We start from the raw sequence: 25,457 nt of genomic DNA, 5'->3' as shown, positions 1-25,457 counted from the left end.
ATATACAACTCAGCTCCCTGGTATATAGTAATGTCAATTAGATATAACTGGTACTGTGCAAAGTAAATATTCTTCCTGCAAAACCTATAAAGTGCAAGTGCATATATCATCCAAATAATGTAAATAAATATACAGTAATACAAAGACGTCATAAACAACCAAATAAGATACTACTAGCAGGCAAGAACCACAGTATATCACCAGGACCCAACAGAGACACCAGAGAGCCTCTAGACAGGGAGACCGAACCCCACGCGGTCCGTCCACTAACTGGACTTTCTCAAGGGTCTCTTGTGGGTTGATTTTAATGGTTTTTAGGGGGGTTTCATCATGTATTGTTGCCGTATTATTTTGTATTTGTGATTTTCAATAAAACATTAATTCTAGTTAATATGTCATGGTGTGCTTACCATTGTTTCTCTATATCTTGGTGCTAGTTGCTAAATGAACTTTTTCATATAGAGGGTTAGCACACGGACTTTGTACATTGGGCTGTGCATCCCTACGCTTTTGCTTTGTATTGATATGTACAGAAGTATGGCTGTGTGAATAGAGAAGTGTGAGTGTGTAAGCTTACAGACGTGTTTTATTTATTCACATGTGAGCGAGACTTTACACTGCTTATATACAGGAAGCTACACCCAATTCTATGTTTTATCTTGTGCATTCATAGACATTCACTCAGGGCTAGCTCCAGCTCTTCTGCTGCCGGAGGCAAAAATCCCCCCCCCCCCCCCCAAAAAAAAAAAAATAATTAAAAATCATAAATATTAATATGGTTTACAAAAGAATCATATGGAATAAAGAAAAAAAAAGGTTTGCGTGCATAAAATCAGTAGTATATAACAGCACTAATAAAATGGGGCAGATTTATGAATGGGTGTAAATATGTAAATATACACCTGGTGTAAACACTTTGTGTTTTTAATCCACTCCTGGTTTTATTTGCAATATGAGGACCACAATACTGACTGAAATATACATAGTGTGAACATAGCCTTGTAATATGAGTTATTTAAGTGAATGGCCCCCTTCCCCATGTTCCCCCCACCCACGCTAGACCTGGAAGTGTGGTGCATTATACTTACGGAATAGCTGACGGCCCCGGCTGCCATCTTGGGATAATGACTACATCTTTAGGAGGCCGGTCAGACCTCTCCAGCCCTCCCTCATGCTGGGGGCCGGCATGAGGGCTAGAGCGGTCCGGCCGGCCTCCTGAAGATGACGTCATTGTCCCGAGATGGCAGCCGGAGTCAACAGTGATTCTGTAAGTATAATGCACCACACTTCCAGGTCTAACGTGGGTGGAGGGTAGAGATGAGCGAACCTGCCGGATTTCTGGTTCGTACAAACGTTCGCTCATCTCTAGTGGAGGGAAACATGGGGAAGAGGGCCATTGACTTAAATAACATACATTACAAAGTTGTATAACTTTGTAATGTGTGTTATTTAGTGAATAAATGCTTTACACCGCACTACCCCTTTAACTGCTAGAATGTGGCTGCAATAGTGCAGACATATACACCAAGAATAGACCATACATAGGGAAATTATCACCCAAGTGTAATAGGAACTAATGTTAAAAATTATAGCCAGAAATAATATCTGCTCAGATCATCTATAAGCAGATCGTTAGTCTTTCGAAAATGTTGAAAGACAACAATCAGCTGACATCGTGCATGTCAGCTGATCGTTTTATTACATGAAGCGATTATCGTCTCAGTGTAATGTCCGTGTATCTGTAAGGGCCCTATTACACCAACAGATTATCTGACAGATTTTTGTAAGCCAAAGCGAGGAATGGATTTGAAAAGACGAGAAATCTCAGTCTTTCCATTGCTACCTGTTCTCTGTTTATAGTCCATTCCTGGCTTTGGATCGAAAAAAAGTCTGTCAGATAAACTGTTGGCTGTTGGTGTAATAGGGCCCTAACTCTCTCCACACACACACACACACACACACACACAACAAGCTCTCCAATACCCATAGATGAGTTTTGCACTCATGACAGCGGATCACTGGTTCAGCCTCTGCACAGGCTGACAACAAACTGAACGGCTCAGCTAACAGTGAGCAACATTTATTGTACGAAAATGTACCAAGTAAACAAACATTAGCTAGTGGTAAGAGTGACGTGTTTCTACTATATTTGAGTAAAAAACTATTTTTTAGGCGGCACATCTGTGTCAAGGGTGGTGCTCGTAGTAAGAAAAAAATCTTAAGTCCATTCTCGGCACTCACCATATCTTGCTTCAAAAAAGTTTTATTGTAGAAAAATCATCAGAATACATATGACGGGACGTTTCGCCATCAAGCCTTCCTCAACAGTTGAGGAAGGCTTGATGCCGAAACGTCCCATCATATGTATTCTGATGATTTTTCTACAATAAAACTTTTTTGAAGCATGATATGGTGAGTGCCGATAATGGACTTTTGAGATCTACTATATTTGAGACCTACTACACCATATAGCACCCCTGTATGTGTTTTTATGTCTGTCTAAACGTATACAAGTTTTGAAATATGTGACACACAGTCAATTCTAAAAGTTTTTATTTTTTTAAAGTAATAGGACCTACAGAATAACCTTAACATTTATACTGCTCAGTGAATGTATTAAAATTAAACTGAAACAAAACAATGACAAAATAGGTATTTTTTTTCCTATTCTATCCCACAAATAATATTTGAAAGTTTCCCAGTACATGATGTGGTGCTATAAAATAATGCCAATACAATAAAAAATATCCATACGTAACCATATGTAACACGTTTTCTTGTATTAAAACTTTTTATATGTTGCTGCCCTGGTGCAGAACATAAACAGCTTATTCTTACCTCTCCTCTATTTCTTCGATGTTATCCAGCACCATCTTCAGGCTCTTGGCTAAATGATCCCACCTCCACTTCCAAGATGGATTTGTCTGATGGTGACAGCCATTTAGTCTATCTCTGACCGAGATGGGACAGTGCCGCGGCTAATGATTGACTGAGTGGACTGTCAACCCCAGATGAGTTCGTCACGGAAGTGGAGGTGGGATCGCTCAGTTAGGGATTAGAAGATGATGTAGGACATCAGGGAAGTATGAAAATGTAAGAATGTTCTCACAGGGGCAGCAACATGTTGAAGGTTTACTTTGGGTGAAATATCCCTTTAATAACGTAGAATTCTGTTTTATATGTTAGGAGGTAAATTGTTAATGCTTTGACTAAAATGTGCTTAACCTAAAGTGGAAAATTCATCAAATAAATCTGAATCCAAATGAATAAATAATCTTGTAAATGACTCTGTAAACAATGCAGCCTTTCATCATATACAGGTACAGCCATGGCAAAAAGTTTTGAGAATGATACAAATATTAATTTTTAAAAGTCTACTGCTTCAGTTTTTAAAACGGCAATTTGCATATACTCCAGAATGTTATTAAGAGTGATCAGCTTAACAGTAATTACTTGCAAAGTCAATATTTGCCTATAAAATTTATTTTATCCCCCAAAACACATTTCAACATCTTTGCAGCCCTGCCTTAAAAGGACCTGCTAACATCGTTTCAGTGATTGCTCCATTAACACAGGTGTGGGTGTTGATGAGGACAGGGCTGGAGATCAATCTGTCATTAATAAGTAAGAATGAGAGCACTGGACACTTTAAAAGGAGGCTGATGCTTGGCATCATTGTTTCTCTTCTGTTAACCATGGTTATCTCTAAAGAAACATGTGCATCATCAAGAACATTGATGCCAAAAAGGCTCCAGGGCGCCCAAGAAAGACCAGCAAGCGCCAGGACTGTCACTTAAAAGAGTTTCAGCTGCAGGATCGGGCTACCAGCATTGCAGACCTTGCTCAGGAATGGCAGCAGGCAGGTGTGCGTGCATTTGCATGCACTGTGTGGTGGAGACTCTTGGAGCAAGGAGGGCAGCAAAGAAGCCACTTCTCTCCAGAAAAAACATCAGGGACACACTGATATTCTGCAAAAGGTACAGGGAGTGGACTGCTGAGGACTGGGGTAAAGTCATTTTCTCTAAAGAATCCCCTTTCTGATTGTTTGGGACATCTGGAAAACAGCTTATTCAGAGAAGACGAGGTGAGCACTACCACCAGTCTTGTCTCATGCCAACTGTAAAGCATCCTGAAACCATTCATGTGTGGGGTTAATTCTCAGCCAAGGGAATTGGCTCTCACAATCTGGCCTAAATACACAGCCATGAATAAAGAATGGTACCAGAATGTCTTTCAAGAGCAACTTCTCCCAACCGTCCAAGAGCAGTTTGGCGATTAGCAATGCCTTTTCCAGCATGATGGAGCACCTTGCCATAAAGCAAAGGTGATAACTAAATGGCTCAGGGAACAAAACATAGAGATTTTGGGTCCATGGCCTGGAAACTCCCCAGATCTTATTCCCATTGAGAACTTGTGATCAATCATCAAGAGACGGGTGGACAAACAAAAACCAACAAATTCTGACAAAATGCAAGCATTGATTGTGCAAGAATGGAATGCTATCAGTCAGGATTTTGTCCAGAAGTTTATTGAGAGCATGCCAGGGAGAATCGCAGAGGTCCTGAAGAAGAAGGGTCAACACTGCAAATATTTACTTGCTGCATTAACTCATTCTGTCAATATAAGCTTTTGTTACTTATAATATGATTGCAATTATATTTCTGTATGTGATAAAAACATCTGACAAACACACATAAAAACCAGAGGGCAGCAGATCATGTTAAAATATAATATTTGTGTCATTCTCAAAACTTTTGGCCATGACTGTACAGTACTTATAATACATTATAGGAATATGGTATAAAAAAAATTACGGTAGCTTTTTACACCTATTTTTGCCATGATGAGCTTGAGTATCATGTTGACGACATATAAAATTATGCTTTAGTCCATTTTTAATTGTTTTCAAGAAAAACTTTATGCAAGCAGGTCACAGAGCTTCTGTGACTCATAAATACTAGTGTATATACCCACTATGTACAATTGATCCATATGTAAGAGAACATTTTGCTGACATCTTGTAGTCCACAGACCTTCTAAGACTCATAATAGAATATTGCAAAATACAGTATAGATTTCCTATGTTGATCTCTTTCTTAAATTTCATTTGTTATTAAGTCACTCCCACAGTCGAAAGGATGGGATACCAGATAATCCTGATACCTTCCATCAATCAGTTTTTCAGCATTATTTTTTGCAAACCAACATTCCACTTGGTGAAGGCCATTATACAACTTCCTTTGCTTTCTGATTACAGGGACTGAGCGATTTCTCACCTTCAGCATACTGACAATGTTGGAAGGCTGGGCTTTGGCTTGGCCTTTGGTTCTCGATGACACATTGGTGACTTTAACTTCATTATATAAGAACTGACCTATTTAAGGAAATGGAATACAAGGATTTTACCAAATGTGTTATGTTAACTAACAAGAGCTTAACTGGAACATTATTTTTCATTATTTTTCTATGTTTTATTAGTACAAATGAATGAATGAAATTAATTCATATTTTATTAGTACAAATAAACATCTCATTGCCTATATAGCAGATAGATTTTTAGCGCCATTTCCTTAAAAGGATATTCTGGAGAATGAGTTTCAAAACTTTTTCTGGTCAGGGTGTTGTAAAATAGGGGGGGAACTATACTCAAATTTCTCATTCACCTTCTACCTCTGTTCTCACAGAGCCTGTTACCACTACACAGTAGTTGCTAGTTTTGAGAGAATACATATTCATCCAATCAATGGCTGTAGTGCTGCCCACTCCATCCACTGATTGCTAGGTGCTCAGGCTCATGCATGAGCTAGTGGGGGGAGGTTAGCTGACAAAATGTTTCCCATACACTGCACTAATACAGAAGAGAGAACTGTGCTCCCCTAAAATTCCATGCTATGCCCTCATAAGCAGCAGAATGGAGGACATTATAGAGCAGTACTGATCAGTATACAATGTAAATGGGATAATATATAGCACTGACTACCAGCTTCAGCTGTGCTTCTCTCTCAGTAGCCTCATACTTAAGTAAGCTGATCTGTTGGAGAAGGATTGGAGCAGGTTGTGTTTAGTGAATGATGAGTTGGGGGAGGTTGGGGGAGTAGCATGTAAAAAAGGGCAATTTCCACAGTAAGATCTTGTGCTCACTTGTACTAGTGTATAGTGTAGTGCCTATATGGTGGCTATTATGGCTCCAGCAAAAATCTTACAGTTGCTGTAGCTGTTTTTTATACAAAAACAGTTTGCCAAATTAGCTGAAATCACAATACTATTCACATGTTGTACACCTTTGATTTCTGCTGTCTAGGTGCTTACTTTTTATAGCAATGTATATGTATCCACTGCAGCATATGAAAGATCAATATATTTATGAACAGTACAGTATCATAAATTCAAGTATCCTTACCTAAAAGTCCATGAGAATTAGTAGACAATCCTTTGCTGTTAGCAATGTAAAATCCTAAATGATTTCTCTGATACGGAGCAGGATTTTTGTATCTATGAACCAGAATGACAAAGCTTGTGGTGCCTCGGATGGTTATGGTGACATTTGATTTAGCGGCAATAGAGACCATTAGGTCATCGTTCTTCACTGTTGCATTCTTGTCGCATGTGAGAATTAAACGGTCTTTACTATCCAGGATGACCTTGGAGGGAGTAACTTCTATATAAGTGCGCCTTGGCTTATTGATGACGATGGTGATTCTGCTAAAGTAGGTCCTTTGTTTCTTATGACCATTGGGTGGGGCTGGAGCTCCAATCAACTCTCCATTTACAGTCACTCCTTAAGATGGATAGGACATGGTTAACTAGGTTTATCCAAAATTGTGCATTAACATTGTACTTTTGAAAGGGTAGGGCACAATAAGGAGCAGAAGAGTATGGACAAATACAATCCCCCTGTTTGGGAAGGATTTGTGAGGGGGGTCATAAAAAAGTGTCAAGAGATCACATTGGTAGACTCATAGGGGGAGATTTATCATCATTTTACACCAGTTTTTTTGGAGTGAAAATGTCGCAAAATTTTGCGACATTTCACCTACTTAGACTGATCATGCCTACTTCAGCTTACCCTGAAAGTAAGCATGATTTATCATGTGCGACTATCTAAAATATTCGCACGTGTCGCAAACTCACTCCACACTAGAGGTGGTCTATTTCACCACCTATACTGTGGAGCGAGTTTGCTTCGTGGGTCGGGTGCAGTGCACCCGGTCCATGGAGTGTAAAGGGTTAAGTAGTGATGCAGCAGCATCACTACTAACCCCCTGGGGCTGTACAGTAAGGAGGGGTGCTTAGCTGCTCCATCTGAACCCGAACGTTCGGCATTTGATTAGCAGTTGCTGCTGAAGTTGAATAAATCCCTAAGGCTATGTGGAAAACATGGATATAGTCATTGGCTGCATTCATGTTTTCCAGACAACCTTAGAGATTTATCCAAGTTCAGCAGCCCCCGCTAATCAAATGCCGAACGTTCGGGTTCGGATGGATTTGAACCAGAACCCGGTTTGCTCATCTCTACCATATTGTCATGTTAATTAGGCTGTTTGATGCATGGTGGGGGGTGCTATTGCCCTCAGTGCACTGATTTGCCCCATCTGCCTTTTGCAGGGAGGATTGGTACACTAAATGCTAAAGTACCAAACCACCTAATTTACATATTAATAAAATGCAGTATTTACTAAAAAAAAAAAAAAAGCCCAGAGGCAAGAAAACGACTACTTTTTGATCTATAATTGATTTGGTTATTTACAAATGTTATCAGGAACTTACCAGAGTTTTTGTGGTCGGACACAAGCCTCAATATGTCACCAGGTTCACCATCAATGTTGAAGCACACTGTCAACTTACTCAATGGGAAGTCAACAACAAAATGGGGATCTCCGTCCGCTAACAGGATGTATAAATATACAAAAGGTTAGCTGAGAACATTTTAGTCCAGGTTAAACACAAAGGTTTCTGTAACAATATGGTTGCTTCCCAAAGTCTTGTTTTTACAGATACAACCATATCAAGTCAACAGTTTGTACTAACTCTTGGTGTGCAGCCAAGAAACTGACTATCTGCATTAGTAAACTGAACTGAGTGTCCCCAATATAAAGCCAATATTAATGAGCAAGAAATAATCTCATTATGCTAAACAGATGATTTTTTTTTATATATTTTGTTCATATTTTCAAAAAATCTTTAAAGCATGGATATAGGAAACAACAGGCCAGAGGGGAGTAACTGACTTATACAGAAAAATCTAGTTTTCTAGACATGCTCTTGACCTGTGCAGGGAGCAGTAGTATGTGAGCCATGACCATTATTAATGACTTTCATCCTGTCTTAACTATATACTGGTGTCACCTTTCATTGTAAGCGGAGGTCGTGCAGCAGGCTCCACTTGAAGTTCTGCCTGTCCCATTGACTCAATGATATTCTCAAGCTCAATCAGCTGTCCACCAAAAAATTAACATGTCTATTCTTTGGGCAGATGGCGGATTGAGCTTCCGAAAATCATTGAGTTAATGGGAAAATCAAGTGGAAAAGTAGAAAAAAAAACACAAATTCATTCTGATTGCATGATATCAGAGATGTCATGCAATCTGAGGAAGGGAGGTGATTACTCCTGAAACACAATATTGCTACTGTTTTTATGTCTTTTTTTGCCTTAATTAATAAACCATTTGCCGTGTTCACTACTCCATTGTGACTAACACTTTTTGGCTGCCCGGAAACAGCTTTGTGCTCTCTTTTTTCCTTTCCATATCACTTTTTCCTCCACAGTGAGAGTATCCCACTTATGTGAAGCATCTGGCTGGCAGCTATCCCTCCAGGATCCAGAGTTACCCCAAATTGAAAGGGTTATATGCACAAAGTCCAAAGTGTCTAGCCATCACAATGTGCCCCTCTTAGTGCTTTAGTTTTCTTGCTTCCAACACATCAACTTTAAGAACTGACTGTTAACTTTCTGTGCATATCCCACTCCTTAACATATCTCGGAGTCATATCAGTCTTACTGACTTCATCTGTCTGTCAGTGGTTCTAATGATATGGCCGATGAGTGTATGAAGCTCTACTGTGATACACTATCCTTATGTATTGAAAAAGACAGTAGGAGGAGTGCTATAACAAAAGATAGGTTTTTAAAGCAAATTTCTATGAAATTACCTGATGTCTTTGAGATGGGTGGTGGTTTGTTCTTGCTTGTTAGTGTCGATGGAATTCCTATAAGAACAAAAATAAATTTATTTCACATGTATTACTCTGTATTTCCCTGCCAAAAACATCAGATACTCTTGTGCTTCCTCTTGATAACGTATTTCCTTTGAAAAATATTTACACAGAGCTACTGTAAAATATACACTTTGAACTCCCATTGTTAGGAAAACTGACCTGTACCTTTTGATTTACTTCTACTAACATTTTACAATTACTAATTTAGTAAAGTCTGCTGTTTAAAGTCTTCATTCAACATAAAAAAATGTGTAATTCACAACATTTCCCAGTTTTGTACATACAGGGCAGCGGGGTATGTGTGCTTTATGGCAGCTAAAATAAAAGGGGTTAATTGCCATACAAAAGTCCCCATGAGGCAATGGAGTACAGCCCCTTTATCAGAGGCTAGGAAGTAATAGGGGAAATGCATACATAGGCCAAGTTTTCGCACTGTCTTTTTTGTTCAAATAACAGCCGCCAATTTTGTTTAAAATAACAGCCGTGGTTTTCATTCTTCAATGCTTCCCTTAAAAGTCAAAGGAAACAATGGCCATCAGTTCACACAATGTATTGAATAATAGCTGTTGTTTAGAACGGCCGTCAAATAATACTCATGACATTTATTTGCAGTCGTTATTAAGTTAACAGCGGCTGTTATTTAAAGTTGTTCAAACATATATAGGGCCTTTCTGTTATCAGATGAGCCCAAGTTGTGCGAAAGATGGTGTTCATTTAAATAATGTCATTTCCCGATGTTAAATTCCCTCTTAGGGCATGTGCACACCATGGATTCCCAGCAGGGAATTCCAAGGGGATTCCACCACAGACCTGAAGTTCCGCCAATCCCATAGGCTACATTCTATGAATTTTCTGCTTGGAATCCGTACTGTGCACATACCCTAGGAGTAAATGCACAATAGACTGAGAATTTACCTTCCCCTTTGATTTCAATGCAAACATCTGCAACGAATCTGTGGTATAAATTCATATACTGCAGATTTCAAAATCCACACCGCTGGTAAATTTCAGTCAGAAAAATGTCTAGGGATTAGATTTTAAACATTCACATCTAGGTTGCTGGTTCTGTAATCTGCCGCACATGTGCTGCACAAATATTCACAGAAGTATAATCCACAGAAGATTCAACTAGTTTGCATTTACCCTAAAAGTACAACACTACCAATGCATTACTATTGTATTACCTTGAGTAACTTTTCTTCCTTGCAGTGTGAGTAGTTTCTGACCAATCCCCTCTGTATAAAGACTGGTTGACTCATCTTTGGGAACATCTGCCTGGAAGCCATAGTCTTTCACCTCCATCAGTGTAAACGGTGTTACAAAGTTATACTTTAAAGCAAGTGTGCTGGCCTTTCGGGTTATTGCCTCTTTCTCAACATGACTGTCACTTTTATGCCAGCCTGTCAGTAGTTCCTTGAATGTCAGATAACCCCACAGTCGTTCTATATGGTTCCTGTATTCCTTGCTGTCCTGAATCTCATATCCTATAATGTCATTTATCCCAGAACCATTAAGATTCAGATCGGCTTCTAGGATAACGTATTTATTGCTGTTGCTTGCTTTGATTTCAACATGCAGACTATCACAGGACTGGTTAACAAGTTTTCCAGCGACCACAATTTCTGAGCCATTAAAGTAGTTGTAGAACATGTTCTGTGTGATGTACTCAACACTGTCTTCTGGGTAGTCAATGCGTATGTCAGACAACAGAGGTGTGCCAATCTCATCATAAAACCTGAAACACAAATATGAGTATTATAATTAGTGTCTACTTGCTTTCAGGGTACAAAATGGGATATTTAGGCTACTTGACCAGCTCTGGACTATCCATTCAGCCATTCTGCTTCTTTTGTAAGTGATTAAAGGGGAACAAATCTATCCTGCTGATGTACCCTATTGTTCATGGGGTGCTGAGGATGAAAGTCTCTTTCCTTCATCCTTGGCACCATTCCTGTGCAGTTGTATTGTAATTCTCTGTCCAGTAAGGCAGTTTGAAATACTTTCCCATCACCAGAGCGCTGATCTGGCCAGCCCACTCCACTATTAATCATAAGAAGGGGCGGTCTGGATGGGGGCGGATCAGTGCCCCAAACGGCCTTACCGGACAGAGGACTATACTAAAACCGCACTGGAACAGTGCCAAGGAAAGCTAGAAGAACGCTGTCCCTCATACATGGTGGTCTAGTGGGGTTGATCGCCCCCCCCCCCCCCGGGACATTGTCCCGGAGGAGCGATCCACACATCCTCTGCCGTCTGGGGTCTGCGCCATAATGACGCGGATCCGGGCTTGGCACTCAATTGTTTTCGGCTGCAGCAGCCGAAAGCAATCGAGTGCCTATCTCATTGATCTATGCTGTATAACTCTACAGCATAGATCTTAATGAGAGATCAGTGTGCATATACTAGAAGTCCCCCAGGGGGGGGGGTTAGTATATGAAATAAAGTATCAAAAAACCCTAATAAAAGTCCAAATCACCCCCCTTTTTCCATGTTATAAATAAAAATAAATAAACTAACATGTTTGGTATCGCCACATGCATAATCGCCCAAATTATTAATTTATTTCATTCCTGATTTTGCACGGTAAACGGCGTAAGTGCCAAAAAATCCCAAAGTGGAAAATTGTGCATTTTTCATCCAGAAAAATTGTAATAAAAAGCGATCAAAAAGTCGCATTCAAATTGTGCATTCAAATCCAGAAAAATTGTAATAAAAAGCGATCAAAAAGTCGCATATGCGCAATCAAGGTACCTATAGAAAGAACACATCATGTCGCAAAAAATTACACCTCACACAGACCCATAGACTAAAGGATAAAAGCGCTATAAGCATGGGAATAGAGCAATTTTAAGGAACATATTTATGTTAACAATGGTTTGAATTTTTTACAAGCCACCAGATAAAAGAAAAGTTATACATGTTACATATCGTTGTAATCGTACCGACTTGTAGAACATATACAACAAGTCAGTTTTACCCCAGGTCAAACTGTGTAAAAACAAATACCCCCCAAATAAAAATGCTTTCTTTTTTTTTTTTCTTTCCAATTTCACCACACATTTTCTTTCTGGTTTTGCAGTGTTTTTTTATGAAAAAAATTTAGCCTGTCATTGCAAAGTACAATTAGTGCCGCAAAAAATAAGGGCTCATGTGGGGTTCTAGATGAAAAAATGCAACTGCTATGGCCTTTTAAGCACAAGGAGAAAAAAAACAGAAGTGCAAAAATCGAAATTGGCTCTGTCATTAAGGGGTTAAAATATTTAACAATTGCTTCTTAGGTAGCATGATTATGACCATGAGATATGGTCCACAAGCTGACTGTAAACCACGGACTGAACTCTTGTTATTTTGATACCGAAAGCTCCAAAACAGCTAAAGTTGTATGCTGCTGAACTGACACGGCTGTCAGTACGGGAGCATGGAGCTTTAACTATTTCAAAGCTCCCCACATCATAATAAATAATTAAGTCAAGAGCTGTGGTTTACAGTCAGCTTGCGTACCATATTTCACTGACATGTACATGCCACCTAAATGCTTGTCAATGCATATCAGATGAAAGTTGGTTGAACAAGCCTGACTACCTAATGTGTATGGGGCCTGTGCCCTAATGTCAGATGTCAAGTAAGTAAGGATCTGTTCTTTGTTCCCACAGGAAATACACTGCTCTCATAGAAAACTGGCACTGCTTATTCCCATGTTAATGGTAAAAATCAACACATTTGATCATGATTAATAAATGTGTTTGACCATTGGGGTAATGAGTAATAATTGAGGTATATTAGCTAGATGATAAATGCTAGATCCATTAGGGTCCAACTACTGAAACTAACACCTATCACTGAATAAAGACTAGACACTAAAGACACAACCCAGGTGCAATCACACAACTAATAGAGCAACAATCTAGCATGTGCCCTGCAGCTCCACCCATAGTTTATGACACTGTGCATAATATACTATATACAATGTGTATTAGGTATACAAGATTATTGCATATTACATATTGCAAGTAGTACATTTAGGAATAAATGACCTTAAAAGTCATTGGATATATTATTCTTCTCTGCAAAAGTATCACTTTTTGTCATGTATATTAGTGTATTTCCAGTTTTTTAAGTTTCCATTTGAAGTTATATCCTAGGGTCTTTTTGGAACATGAATCTACACAGGGAAACAAAATTTAAAAATTATTACCTCCTCTGTAAGTTATAAGGAAGGTTCCCTGAGGAATATTGTATACCTTAGTAATTTTTCAGGTGACGTAAATGCTTATATGTAGAGGTCACAATTGCCAGATTGATGAATTTTATTCTTTTCAAAATAGCAATAAAACTTATGCAATATTTGAAGATAGAAGAACAGTCAGTAACACAAGCAAATCCTCAGAGACAGATGAGTTCTAGAGGAGATGGGTCTGATTCATACAGAAATCTGATACAATAGTTTTGCATATGGAACTGCTATCCCTAAAAATGTGAAAGTAAGAAAAGGCTATGCCTGTCTGTCCAACTACTATACCTTCTATTAAAGCCAATGTTCCACCGGTACATCACTTTTCTGATAGTTACATGGATAGAGCAGTTTTTTTCAAACCACGGCCCCGTTCCCGCATACATCGCCATTTTAAACCCCCGCCCCTCTATGATGCGGCTCTATTAACTTTCTGAAATGAGACTACCCCTTTAATTCATCCCAGAGTATTTTAGAATGGGTTTCTAAAACCCTTTACAGTTATACCTGGAAATGACATACCCTTTAAGCTGAAGAGCAGCATCCTCATCTTCACTGATCCGACGCATCATCCCACAGTTTTCTAAAGACAGTTTTTCTAAAAGATGAAAATCCACATCATTGCCAATTCCAATGCTGAAAAGACAGAACTTTTCTTGAATGGAATTTTTAGTGTTTCCTAAGATTCGGCCAGATTCAGTCACCCCAACAGTTGGTCGTCCATCAGTCAGGAATATGACCAGAGAGACACTCTTTTCATGTTTGCCATTATTAGCAAGGTAATTATTCAGGAGATTTGATGCTGTCTGGATTCCATCATTTATATTTGTACCTAAAATAAAGAATATTTCAATACAAAGCATACTCCATGGAAAAAACATAGTTTTCGTCTTTCATCTTTGGTTGCGTGAACACATTCTGCACCTTCTTCTATTGCTTTCTGTAAGTGGTATATTACCAATAGCTTTATAGCAGGAGCTTCTTTCATTTTTCTTCAAACATGAGGGTTCTTCGGAAAGAAATCCAAATGCAATATATTCTAACTAAAAATAGTGGCCCTCAAGTCTTGTGTTCTGTATGTACTTGGGCTTTTTAGATGATAAATACTGACACAACATGGACAAAGAACTAAACATCTTTCCCTCACCTTGCTCCCCCCTCCATCTAATCTCTCAATCACATTCGATGGCTGCACTCTGTCCCCCGTTACCCAAGTCCGCTGCCGAGGGCTTACCTTTAATTCTACCCTGTCTTTGAACCTGCACATTCAGCCCAAGCTTAAGCTGTCCAGGTATGATGGGAATTGTAGTTTTGCAACAGCTGGAGGGCCAAAGGTTCCCCGTCCCTGTTGTAGATTGTAAGCCCTCGCAGGCAGGGTCCTTTATCCCTATATACCAGTCTGCCATTTACCTTATTCATATAACGTGTTTTGATTTTGAAGTGTTTTATAGCACTCTGGAATCAAGGGGCTTTAAAAAGAAATAACTAATAATAATAATAATAATAATAACCCCTTAAAAGATTTTATGAAGGGTTTAGTGTTAAAGTAGTCATGGGAGACCAAAATGTAAATCTGATATTTATACAGAATGAAATAGCAGTTGATAAGAAACAGAAGTAGTTACCTCCTGTAGGTGACAAGCCGAAAATAAACTTTTTTGCATCTCGAATATTGTTAGGAGTAACCTTAACAAGCTCATTTGGCTGCCAAACTTTGATTTTATTGGAAAATCCTATTATATTAAAGTGATCATAAGGCCTTAGGTCCCGAAGAATAGTAAATAAAGCTTCTTTAGTCTGCAGGAGAAAGGACATTTAATTCAACAAAGAAGCTCATATATAAGAGGGATGCAACTGATTCCAACTAATAGAGAAAACAAAATATTACGTCATCATGTATGGAACAATCCAGCAGTTAGAACATGCACAATGGGCACTTATACATCATGCCAAACATTTCTATCTGACTAGGTCACACTACATCATCTTCTGTTAAATCAGCATAATCCAGTTTAAAGTTTTCCTTTTCCGTGCCATGTACTCATACGCATGTTTACCAGTACTTGTCTCCTAGAAATGAATGGTTATGACATTCTACGTCCCACCTAGTCATATTTTGTACTGAAGTAACAAATTCACTGTCATCTTCCTAGTTCTTCTCCTAGTCTATAACTACATACATTAAAGACAAGCTATGATGTGATGTTCACACAGGGACGTGTTACTAATACATTTAGCATATTTCTTTAGATTTTTGCTTAGGTTATGCATAAAAAATCTGCAGCAAAATGCTGTATGTGGATAAAGTCTAGAAACCATTAACATGTGGCAAAAAATATATTCACTTCAATTCAGTATTCTTGCTTTATAGGCAAAAAGTCATCTAAATCTTCCAGCATTAGATTTAATGATGTCAGCTTGGCTTTTCCATTATCAGAATCTGAAGTAAGGAAGTTTCTGTAATTATAAAAACTTTTGAGAAATTCCAATTTCCCTGACATACCTCCTAGCAGAAGATTTATAGAAGATTTTTTTTCTACAGATTTTGAATACAAAGGATTATTTGTACAAGAAAGCCTGATGTTCCCTAACTGTACCCATTTGTTGGGGCCAGCTGTGGACCTTCTTTAGCCAAACTAAAAAATAATGATGTGATTCAGTGATTCAATCCATCATGGAAATGTCATATTAATAAAGGTCATTGTGGCCGGACAGTGTAAGGCTTTAGTGGGCTTCTTCATCAGCACATTGGCATTTCATACTTGGATATATCATCTGTATATATTTGTCTTCATTAAGATTCTGATTATAACATTATACTCTTCTACAATAGCTAATTTAACTTTTTTAGATAGTGCCAACATATTCTGCATCCCTGTACAGAGCTTGTTATTGCTCAGGTTGGTCCTTGCTCCCAATGGGGCTAAAATAAATTCCAAATTATTAAATCTTAGCAGATGCGGTTCATGACATTCAGTGTCTTTCCTAAGTATCCAACAAGGTTTAATCTCCCACACAGCACTTTGCATACAACACCATTGAGTTAATGTAACATCTTAACAATGCAAGTGATCTGAGTAGTACAACTTATTTGCAGTTTGGAGATGTATAAAAGCCATGTATAGTAGTTATATAAGAATAGTCGAAGTCTTTTCAAGTAGTCTGTTGTTTATGCACATTCCTATGGTAGCAAGTAATAGGCCACAGGTCAAGACAAGAATGAACACAGCCAGGGAATGCCAGGTAAACTGTGTATATATTTAGAAGAACAATACCCTCTCCCGCTCCTGCATACTGGTAACTTTTATGCCTGAGTGCAACTTTAACAAAATGTTTGTGTGTCAGATAAGTATGTGACTACACTTGGTCTGGGAATTGCTTGTGCTGAAATTAGCATTACTGTTTGCTCAGCAACAGCCATGGAGTTTCTTTGGCACAGCTCAGAGCAGTTCCCATTGGAAAGGAGCCATTAGTGTTATTACAGAGCTCCAGTGCTCTGCCAACTACCCCGAACTACTGAGGAATGCTTTTTGAGGGTCAAGGGCTCTGCTTCTTATAAAGCTCTGAAGATTTCTGCCTGAAAGTAAAACTGTTGGATAAAGCATGGGTTTTTTTGGGCTGGAAATTGCATAAATAGTACAAGGCAGGAAATTACTGAATGCTTAATGGCTACTTAAATGTAAAGTATATTTTTTTTTCCTATATAAAGGAGACCACATTGTTTATTTAACACATTTTGCTTACTAAAGTACAGTATAGTGCATACTTCTACAAAACCCCAAGAGCTGCAGCTGGTGGTATAGTGTGGGTCATCAGCACCCAGGGCAAGTATTGTACCCCTCCCCCCTAACCCAGTCTGTGAACGTAAGAAAGTGGCAATTCATACAGTGCTTAACTTAAAGTGACTCTGTACCCAAAATCTGCCCCCCCACCCCAAACCACTTGTACTATCAGATAGCTGCTTTTAATCCACAATCTGTTCTGTGATCAGTTTGGCAGTTGATGCAGTTATTGTCCTAAAGAACAATTTTTAAACTTGCCGCCCTGTGTCAAATTGGCATGGCCCATAATACCCATGCCCTAGGCCTGCGAGGCCTCTCCGTTTCTCCACCCCGTGCTCTCCATCATTATCAATGCCCCATGGGCAGGATTTATTCTATTCATCACCTGTTTGAACACTGCACAAGTGTTGGATCGTTAAGGCACCTGTGCAGTGTTTAGACAAGTATTGAATATGGAAAAATCCTGTCTGGGGGCGTTCCTAATGATGAAGAGGATGGGAAGGAGAGGCGGTGCAAGCCTAGGGCACAGACACTCTAGGCCACGCCAGTTTGACACAGGGCTGCAAGTTTAAAAGTTGTTTAGGACAATAACTGCCTCACCTGCTGAACAGATCCCAGGACAGATCTTGGATTAAAAGTAGCTACCTGACAGTACAAGCTGTTTGGGGGTAAGATTGTGGGTACAGAGTCACTTTAAGCACACTCCATTCCTTTTAGATTAGCCCCTTATATGACATATAAAAAAATGTCATAATGGTACCAATAAAAACTACCTTCACATAAAGCCTTTACATAACTTTGTCAGGGGGGAAATTAAAAAGTCATGGGTTTTAGAATGTGATTCCTAATGTTTTTATTGTGCCAAGGTAGTAAAAAAATAGATAAATTTGGTATTGCTGTAATCATACTGATCCAAAGGGAAAAGCTTGAATGTTATTTTTTGCTATACAGTAAGCAGCAAAAAAAAAAAAAAAATTTTCCATTTACCCAGAGAAAATACATGACCCTAAAGTAGTCACTGTTAACAAGTACATGCTGTCCTGCAAAAACTAAGCCCTTGTATGGCTATTGGAAAAATAAAAATATTACAGCACTTTGAAAGGCAACCATGTAAAAACTAAATAAATTACTTGGGAATTAAGGCCCAGAATGTATGATGGGGCTTGTCAAGAAGCCTGATTTGTGTGAGTCATGTAGAAGATTTAGTTGGCTTAATTTTATATATCACCCGAGAATAGAGTACAGTGACTTTTTTCCTTCTATAAACAATTCAGAGAATGGCTAGAACCCATTTCATTGTTAGTAACACATGAAGCAAAAAGAGGAAAATGTGGATCTATATTTAGAGCCCAAAGATCATCAACTTTACTGCACTACTGACAGAAAAAAAAGAATTTACTCTAACCTCATATCCAAAATTGTCTTCAACAAAATGGATGCAGAGAAGTATTGTACATAATAGGGGGCATTTATTAACACCAGTATATCTGTACATCAGTCCTATGTAAAATCTTTACCCCGATGTCCCAGGCTGGATTTATTGGAAGACGTGCCCATTAGGCATGCAGGACACTCAACAAATATGTGCAACATTGTCTGGCACCTTATAGGTAAGGTGTTGTTTTCCTCTCCTATATGTAACAGTTATATTGTCTAGTATACACAGCACTGATTTGTTTTGTCTGAAATTATTTGGCTTCAAAATTACGTCTATCCTAAAATGGCCAAAAATAGTGTGTGAAAATAGTCACAAAGTGACACAAAACAATCAGAGAGCAAAACACTTGTATGCTCAATTACAATCTCTACAATTTTCCTCACAAGTTATGATTGGTAAAGCAAAGTCATTGCAGCTCAGTCATTTTACCAGAAGACAGAGAAAATTGGATGGATGGATGGATGGATGGATAGATATTCTGTTCCAGTTTACTGTCACAATTTGGCTGTGTAACCTGTGCCACTCCAGCAAAAAACAGACTTAGGCCAGGTTCACACTACATGAAAAACTGGCCGTTCCGTGACTGCAGTACTATGTATATACACTCTGGACTGGATTGCCTGACTTCTATGGCAATATATCTTTTGTATTAATCATGGCCGTTAATCAACGGCCCTGGTTAATACAAAAGATATGTTGTGTGAACATAGCTTTACTCTGTTTCTTGTGGCTGTTTGCAGCGCCAAGGTGACCAGCACCTCCATATTACCTGGAAGCAAGCTGATTTTTTTTCTATGTGAGGGTGGGTTTACACTGAGCAATCCGTGTGGAGAAGTTCCTGCGGATTCCATTGCTCGCCCCCGCTCGTGGCCACTGGCATCTCCGCCTGTGCCAAAGATTACATTCTATGTACAGGCGGATTCCGCCATCCGCCTTAGGAATTGTCATGTCAATTCTTTTGTCGGATGGCGGAATTTGCCCCGACCATAGAATGGAGTCTATGGGACAGGTGGAAATCCATGCGGGGGTGAGCCACGGAATCCGTGGGAACCTCTGTGTGCGGATTCCTCTGTGTGACCCCACCCTCACTGTTTACTCTGACTACTGATGACATTTGGCATGTTCCCGACTGTTTTAACGTGCACTGTACAACCCCACCAATCTAAGACTACTCAGGAGACTACAACCTGAGAATTTCCAGCAGCAAAATTCACCTCAAAAATTTTTTGACCATTTTTTCTGGCTGTATTTTTAGAACTTCAGCCCAAAACCCAGAAACTTTTTGGGTATGATTACATGCCAAAATACAATCCAAATAACATATCAAAATATAATGGTGCGTTTACACAGAAAGATTTATCTGACAGATTTTAGAAGCCAAAGCCAGGAATGGATTTGAAAAGAGGAGAAATCCCAGTCTTTCCTTTATGACCTGTTCTCTGTTTATAGTCTGTTCCTGGCTTTGGCTTCAGATATCTGTCAGATAAATCTGTCTGTGTAAACGCACCCTATCATGCTCTACCTTCTTCTGATTTGTCTGCTCTATTGCTTCCATTGTTAACAGCTCATTGCCTATGTTATAAACCACCACTCTGCTCTAACAACAGTGGTCTGGCTTGTATATACATAGCTATATTATACCTATTCAAAAATAAATTACAGTTCATGTACACTAATACCTATTCATCACTGCACATCGGACTCACTTTAGCATTCTTTTTTATATATATTCCCAACATGTAGGCCGGCTGGGGCCGAAAAAGAGATGTGGACCTAACCTTTACCTGTACCTTACATTGGCCCAATTACAATAATAAACAATTTGTATAGTCTTCATCATGTTTTACTACTTTAAAAAAAATTAAAACTATTCTAAAAAAGACAAACATTTAGTAGCCATTTTCTGACACCTATAACATTTTGAATTTTCTGTCTTCAAAGCTGTAATAGCCTAATCTTTTGCATAATAATCTTTTTTTTTTTTTTTATTGGTACAGTGTGTAGATTAGATCTTTTAACATTTCATTCAATTTTTGTGAGACATGATGGGACCAAAAAATGTAGTTCTGTTGGTTTATTTAAACTTTTTTCACATTTACATAATTTACCATGCGCTTTTGATAACATAATAGTTAAGTAGATTGGAAATTGCTGCATGTGGCAATACATAGACTTCTATGAGAATTAACTTGATTGCTTGTAGGAATCTATGCAGCACCTATGTACTGCATTGATCCATTAGCTTGGCACTCGATTGGTCCTGTTGTAATCTGGCTGTATCAATCGAAGCCATGGGAGACCTCGCAACGCAGGGGGGCGATCTGGAACACTGCACCAAAAATTAGGTATGTAAAGGCCATTTAAATGCCATTATCAGCACTGTCTAAATGTTTTAACAGCCACTATGGCAAGTACTCAGAGCTAACCATTAGTGACAGCCCATAGCTACTGAAAGCAGCCAGGAGTTGCTGTGTATGGAGCGGAGCTCTCTCCATAGTCATTAAGGGGTTAAAGATATTTTTCTGTAAACAGTGATCCCATCCAGATTTTAACAATAAGAAAATGGGAGAATAATTTCTGATTCCACCAACACAGCAATATATAGTACTGTACCGAATTATCTTTCAAAGGATAATCTAATCTTTTAGAGGTGTGTTCAAACATTAACAAACAAAAGTTTTAACTTGCAAAGCCTGGAACATATCATAAAGGAAACTTCCTATTGCAAATCTATTCCTGCCTTTGTAATCAATATCTGTAGTTAAAAACCTGAATGTATGAACACACCCTAAGAGTACAGCATTCATCCTACAGCAAAGTAAACTTACATTCCCTTGAGTAAACTACTGCATTCAGGTATACAACAATGTATTTGGATGTGGAAATATTTGCAAGTGATAGCAATATTTCTGTTCTTTAGGCACATATATGTTATAATACAGACTAAAGACATATATTATATATTGATCTCTTTAGCAAGAATGTTATGTCTCTAGTTAAATATTATTCAATTGTAAATATTTGGTTGTCCTTTCATCTGTGACACTATGGCCTCTTTTAGTTGTTAATAATATAGCTACATTTTAGCCTTCATGTTCCGACCACAAGCCTGGACCTTCCATGGTTCAACTGAACCAAACTTAAAGGGTACCTTTCATTTAAACAAACTTCTGACAGGTCATGGCCACATGTCAAACGTTTGAATAGTTGGGGGTCAGGCGCTATGACCCCCGCTAATCCCTAGAATAAAGAGGTAGACACACCCAGCAGCACACACTCTGCCCCTTTATCTCCGCTGTCACTGCTAAAGTAGCAGTGGACGGAATTATAATGGAGCCTATGAAACTTCCGGTAGATGCGATTGCCGGAAGTTGCACAGGCTCCATTATAATTCCGTCCACTGCTACTTCAAATAATGAGAGAGATGAAGAGACAGAGCGTGCACTGCTGAGCGTGTTTGCCCTTTTGTTCTAGTGATCAGTGGGGGTCTCACTGCCTGACCCCCATCAATTCAAACCTCTGACATGTGGCTATAACATATCACAAATTTGTTTAAAGGGTATGTAAACTTTAAGGCCGGGTTCACACAGCGTTTAACACCCGCCGTTCTGTGACCCGGTTAGGTCACAGAAAACCTGGTGTTAGTGAAGATCATCCCAACCGGTTGAATTCGGATGAGGGCGCATCCGTGTGTGCCCGCATTCCAATTCAACTCTGCACACAATGGAGCATGCGGCCGGAGCCACACGCTCCATTGTGTGGCCGGACATGTTCTGTGCGGCCGCTATTCAATGAATAGCAGACGCACAAAACTGACATAACAGTTTTTTGCGGCCGGTTGGTATCCTGGCTGGGGCTTATACTATGTGTCTAAGCTCCGGCCGGGATTCCATTCATTCAAATACAATGTATGTTTTGCATAAATCACGGCTGTTGTTGCTAATTGCAAACATTGGCCTCAAACATCATAAATTGTGGACTAGAGATGAGCGAACCTCGAGCATGCTCGAGTCAATCTGAACCCGAACTTTCGGCATTTGATTAGCGGTGGCTGCTGAACTTGGATAAAGCCCTAAGGCTACGTGGAAAACATGGATATAGTCATTGGCTGTATCCATGTTTTCCAGACAACCTTAGAGCTTTATCCAAGTTCAGCAGCCCCCGCTAATCAAATACCGTATGTTCGGGTTCGGATCGGCTCGAACCCGAACCTGGTTCGCTCATCTCTATTGTGGACTGAAGTTCTAATGAGATGCTCATTGCAACTATCTGAAATCAATTAAGGCTAGGTTTCACAGTATGGCCAAATAGCAGAAATAACAGGCCTGAAAATAGACTTTGTGCTATACATTTCAAAGGTTTATGCATAAATACTTTTCTTTTATGGTACTAAAAAGACTAGGCTGCCACACCCAACCGCAAAAAAACTGTTCAGGAATTTTTAGTTGCATAACAGAAGTCATTGACTAACATAAGCAGTTGTACAGGCATAAAGTTTGCCTCCCTTATGACAGCATATAAAGCTCAGACTTTTTTCCCATTCTCCATTTATCTTCACTACATTTAATGAAAACACATCAGCGAGAGCATGAGGATTAGGACAATAAAATAACATCCAGCTGTATACACAGTGGTCCACATTTACTGTGGCTACCAGTCTCAAGTTTGGGCACGTAGCAATGGAGACACATGCACCAAAATGAATAGGAAAATCCAATTAGTCTAACAAGTCCATAGCGTAATGGAGAAGAGCATGGCTCAAAAGGGTGTGTGGCCTAAAATATACTGTCATGCACTAGAAGGCACCAAAAGTAAGTCAACTGGTAGGTGGTGGAAACTAAATTAGACAGTGCAAACTTAGACTAGACAGTCTCCAGATGCAATAGACTTGCAAATCAGCCTGAGCTGCAGTGATACATCTGGCACATTTGAAGCCTGTCCATCTGAGAGCATTTATAATAAAGTGTATGAAAACTGTAAAAAAACTGTGTGAATTCACCCCAAAGATTACACTCACCGGCCACTTTATTAGGTACACCATGCTAGTAACGGGTGGTCTTCTGCTGCTGTAGCCCATCTGCCTCAAAGTTTGACGTACTGTGCGTTCAGAGATGCTCTTCTGCCTACCTTGGTTGTAACGGTTGGCTATTTGAGTCACTGTTGCCTTTCTATCAGCTCGAACCAGTCTGCCCATTCTCCTCTGACCTCTGGCATCAACAAGGCATTTCCGCCCACAGAACTGCCGCTCACTGGATGTTTTTTCTTTTTCGGACCATTCTCTGTAAACCCTAGAGATGGTTGTGCGTGAAAATCCCAGTAGATCAGCAGTTTCTGAAATACTCAGTCCAGCCCTTCTGGCACCAACAACCATGCCACGTTCAAAGGCACTCAAATCACCTTTCTTCCCCATACTGATGCTCGGTTTGAACTGCAGGAGATTGTCTTGACCATGTCTACATGCCTAAATACACTGAGTTGCCGCCATGTGATTGGCTGATTAGAAATTAAGTTGTAACGTGCAGTTGGACAGGTGTACCTAATAAAGTGGCCAGTGAGTGTATAATGGCAATAGCAGTAATATGTTTTATCATGGCTAAAATTCACCTTTGTACAACAATATATTCTGATTTTAGCATATTTAAAGTGGTGTCCGTTTAGACTTACCTGTCTAATTTTCGTTCCTACCATAGAAGCGCTTGTATCAATCACAAAAACCACATTCTTTGGCAGTGGAGGCAGATCTGTGGGTGCAAAGTAATGCACAAAGTATCCATTTAAAACCTGGACAAAAGGGCAAAGGTTGGACATGTTAAAATGACTAAACAACTCTGTATAATCCTAGCAACATGGTATATTGTAATGTGGCTGTTCTTTCATTGTACATTTTTAGTGTTTGCTCAGTCATAAAGCTGAGGGGTTTTATGAATGCAACACTATCTATTAAATTATAGATTTTGCTAAATTCATAACTAAGCTTTTCAGTCACACCTATATTGTAAAAAAAAAATTATTTCAAAATAATTCATGTATATAATTGGATACAATGTGATGGGTGGATTGAGTAACTATAGCCAGGATACATATAGATGGGCTCTGTCACTTTAAAAAAACAAATCCACACTACAGGCCCACAGTCAAGCCAGGGCTTGCGTCCATGATATGAAAGCACACTGCATAACATGAATGCATCTGGATTATGGTCATTTGAATGCAGCCTGCAGTTGACAATGTGTTAGAAAGGCATCCTGAATAGAGATGAGCGAACCTCCAGCATACTCGAGTCCATCCGAACCCGAACTTTCGGCATTTGATTAGCGGTGGCTGCTGAACTTGGATAAAGCCCTAAGGCTATGTGGAAAATATGGATATAGTCATTGGCTGTATCTATGTTTTCCAGACAACCTTAGAGCTTTTTCCAACTTCAGCAGCCACCGCTAATCAAATGCCGAACATTCCGGTTCGGATGGACTCGAACCCGAACCCGAACCTGGTTCGCTCATCTCTAATCCTGATGTTTACTGCAGTGTACTGGCAGTGGACCAAAAAGTTCAACCAGTGAATATGTTTGGTCAGTTTCTTATATGTATATGATTATTTTGTGGGACTGAAAAAGTGCAGCAGACCATGCTTTTGAGTCCTGCGCAATAAAGGTATATGTACCAACTAGCTCACTATGTTCAGTACAATAAACTTATCTGGCCCCCTGGCCAGAATTGCGCTGCAATATGTACTGGCATATATAGTAGTATATGTAAATTTACTGATGAAATGCAATAGGCCTACAAGTAAA

General features: G+C 39.2%; 1 protein-coding gene across 1 annotated transcript in view; it reads right to left on the bottom strand.

The window, feature by feature from the left end:
* Positions 1-2,443: 2,443 nt before the first annotated feature.
* Positions 2,444-25,457, bottom strand: part of ITIH5 (inter-alpha-trypsin inhibitor heavy chain 5) — a 43,055-nt gene continuing 20,041 nt past the window's right edge. Inside the window, exons 7-14 of the mRNA XM_069978764.1 lie at positions 24,332-24,448; positions 15,073-15,244; positions 13,970-14,279; positions 10,401-10,951; positions 9,151-9,207; positions 7,768-7,884; positions 6,401-6,778; positions 2,444-5,374 (exon numbers count right to left, since the gene is read on the bottom strand). Coding sequence (XP_069834865.1) covers positions 5,097-5,374; positions 6,401-6,778; positions 7,768-7,884; positions 9,151-9,207; positions 10,401-10,951; positions 13,970-14,279; positions 15,073-15,244; positions 24,332-24,448 — 1,980 coding nt within the window. The 3' untranslated portion in view covers positions 2,444-5,096. The remainder of the gene's footprint in view (positions 5,375-6,400; positions 6,779-7,767; positions 7,885-9,150; positions 9,208-10,400; positions 10,952-13,969; positions 14,280-15,072; positions 15,245-24,331; positions 24,449-25,457) is intronic.

The sequence above is a fragment of the Dendropsophus ebraccatus genome, chromosome 1 (genome assembly GCF_027789765.1).
Source record: "Dendropsophus ebraccatus isolate aDenEbr1 chromosome 1, aDenEbr1.pat, whole genome shotgun sequence".
Taxonomy (NCBI): Eukaryota; Metazoa; Chordata; class Amphibia; order Anura; family Hylidae; genus Dendropsophus; species Dendropsophus ebraccatus.
The sequence above is the reverse complement of the archived record's forward strand: the minus strand, read 5'-3'. Positions and strand labels throughout refer to the sequence as shown.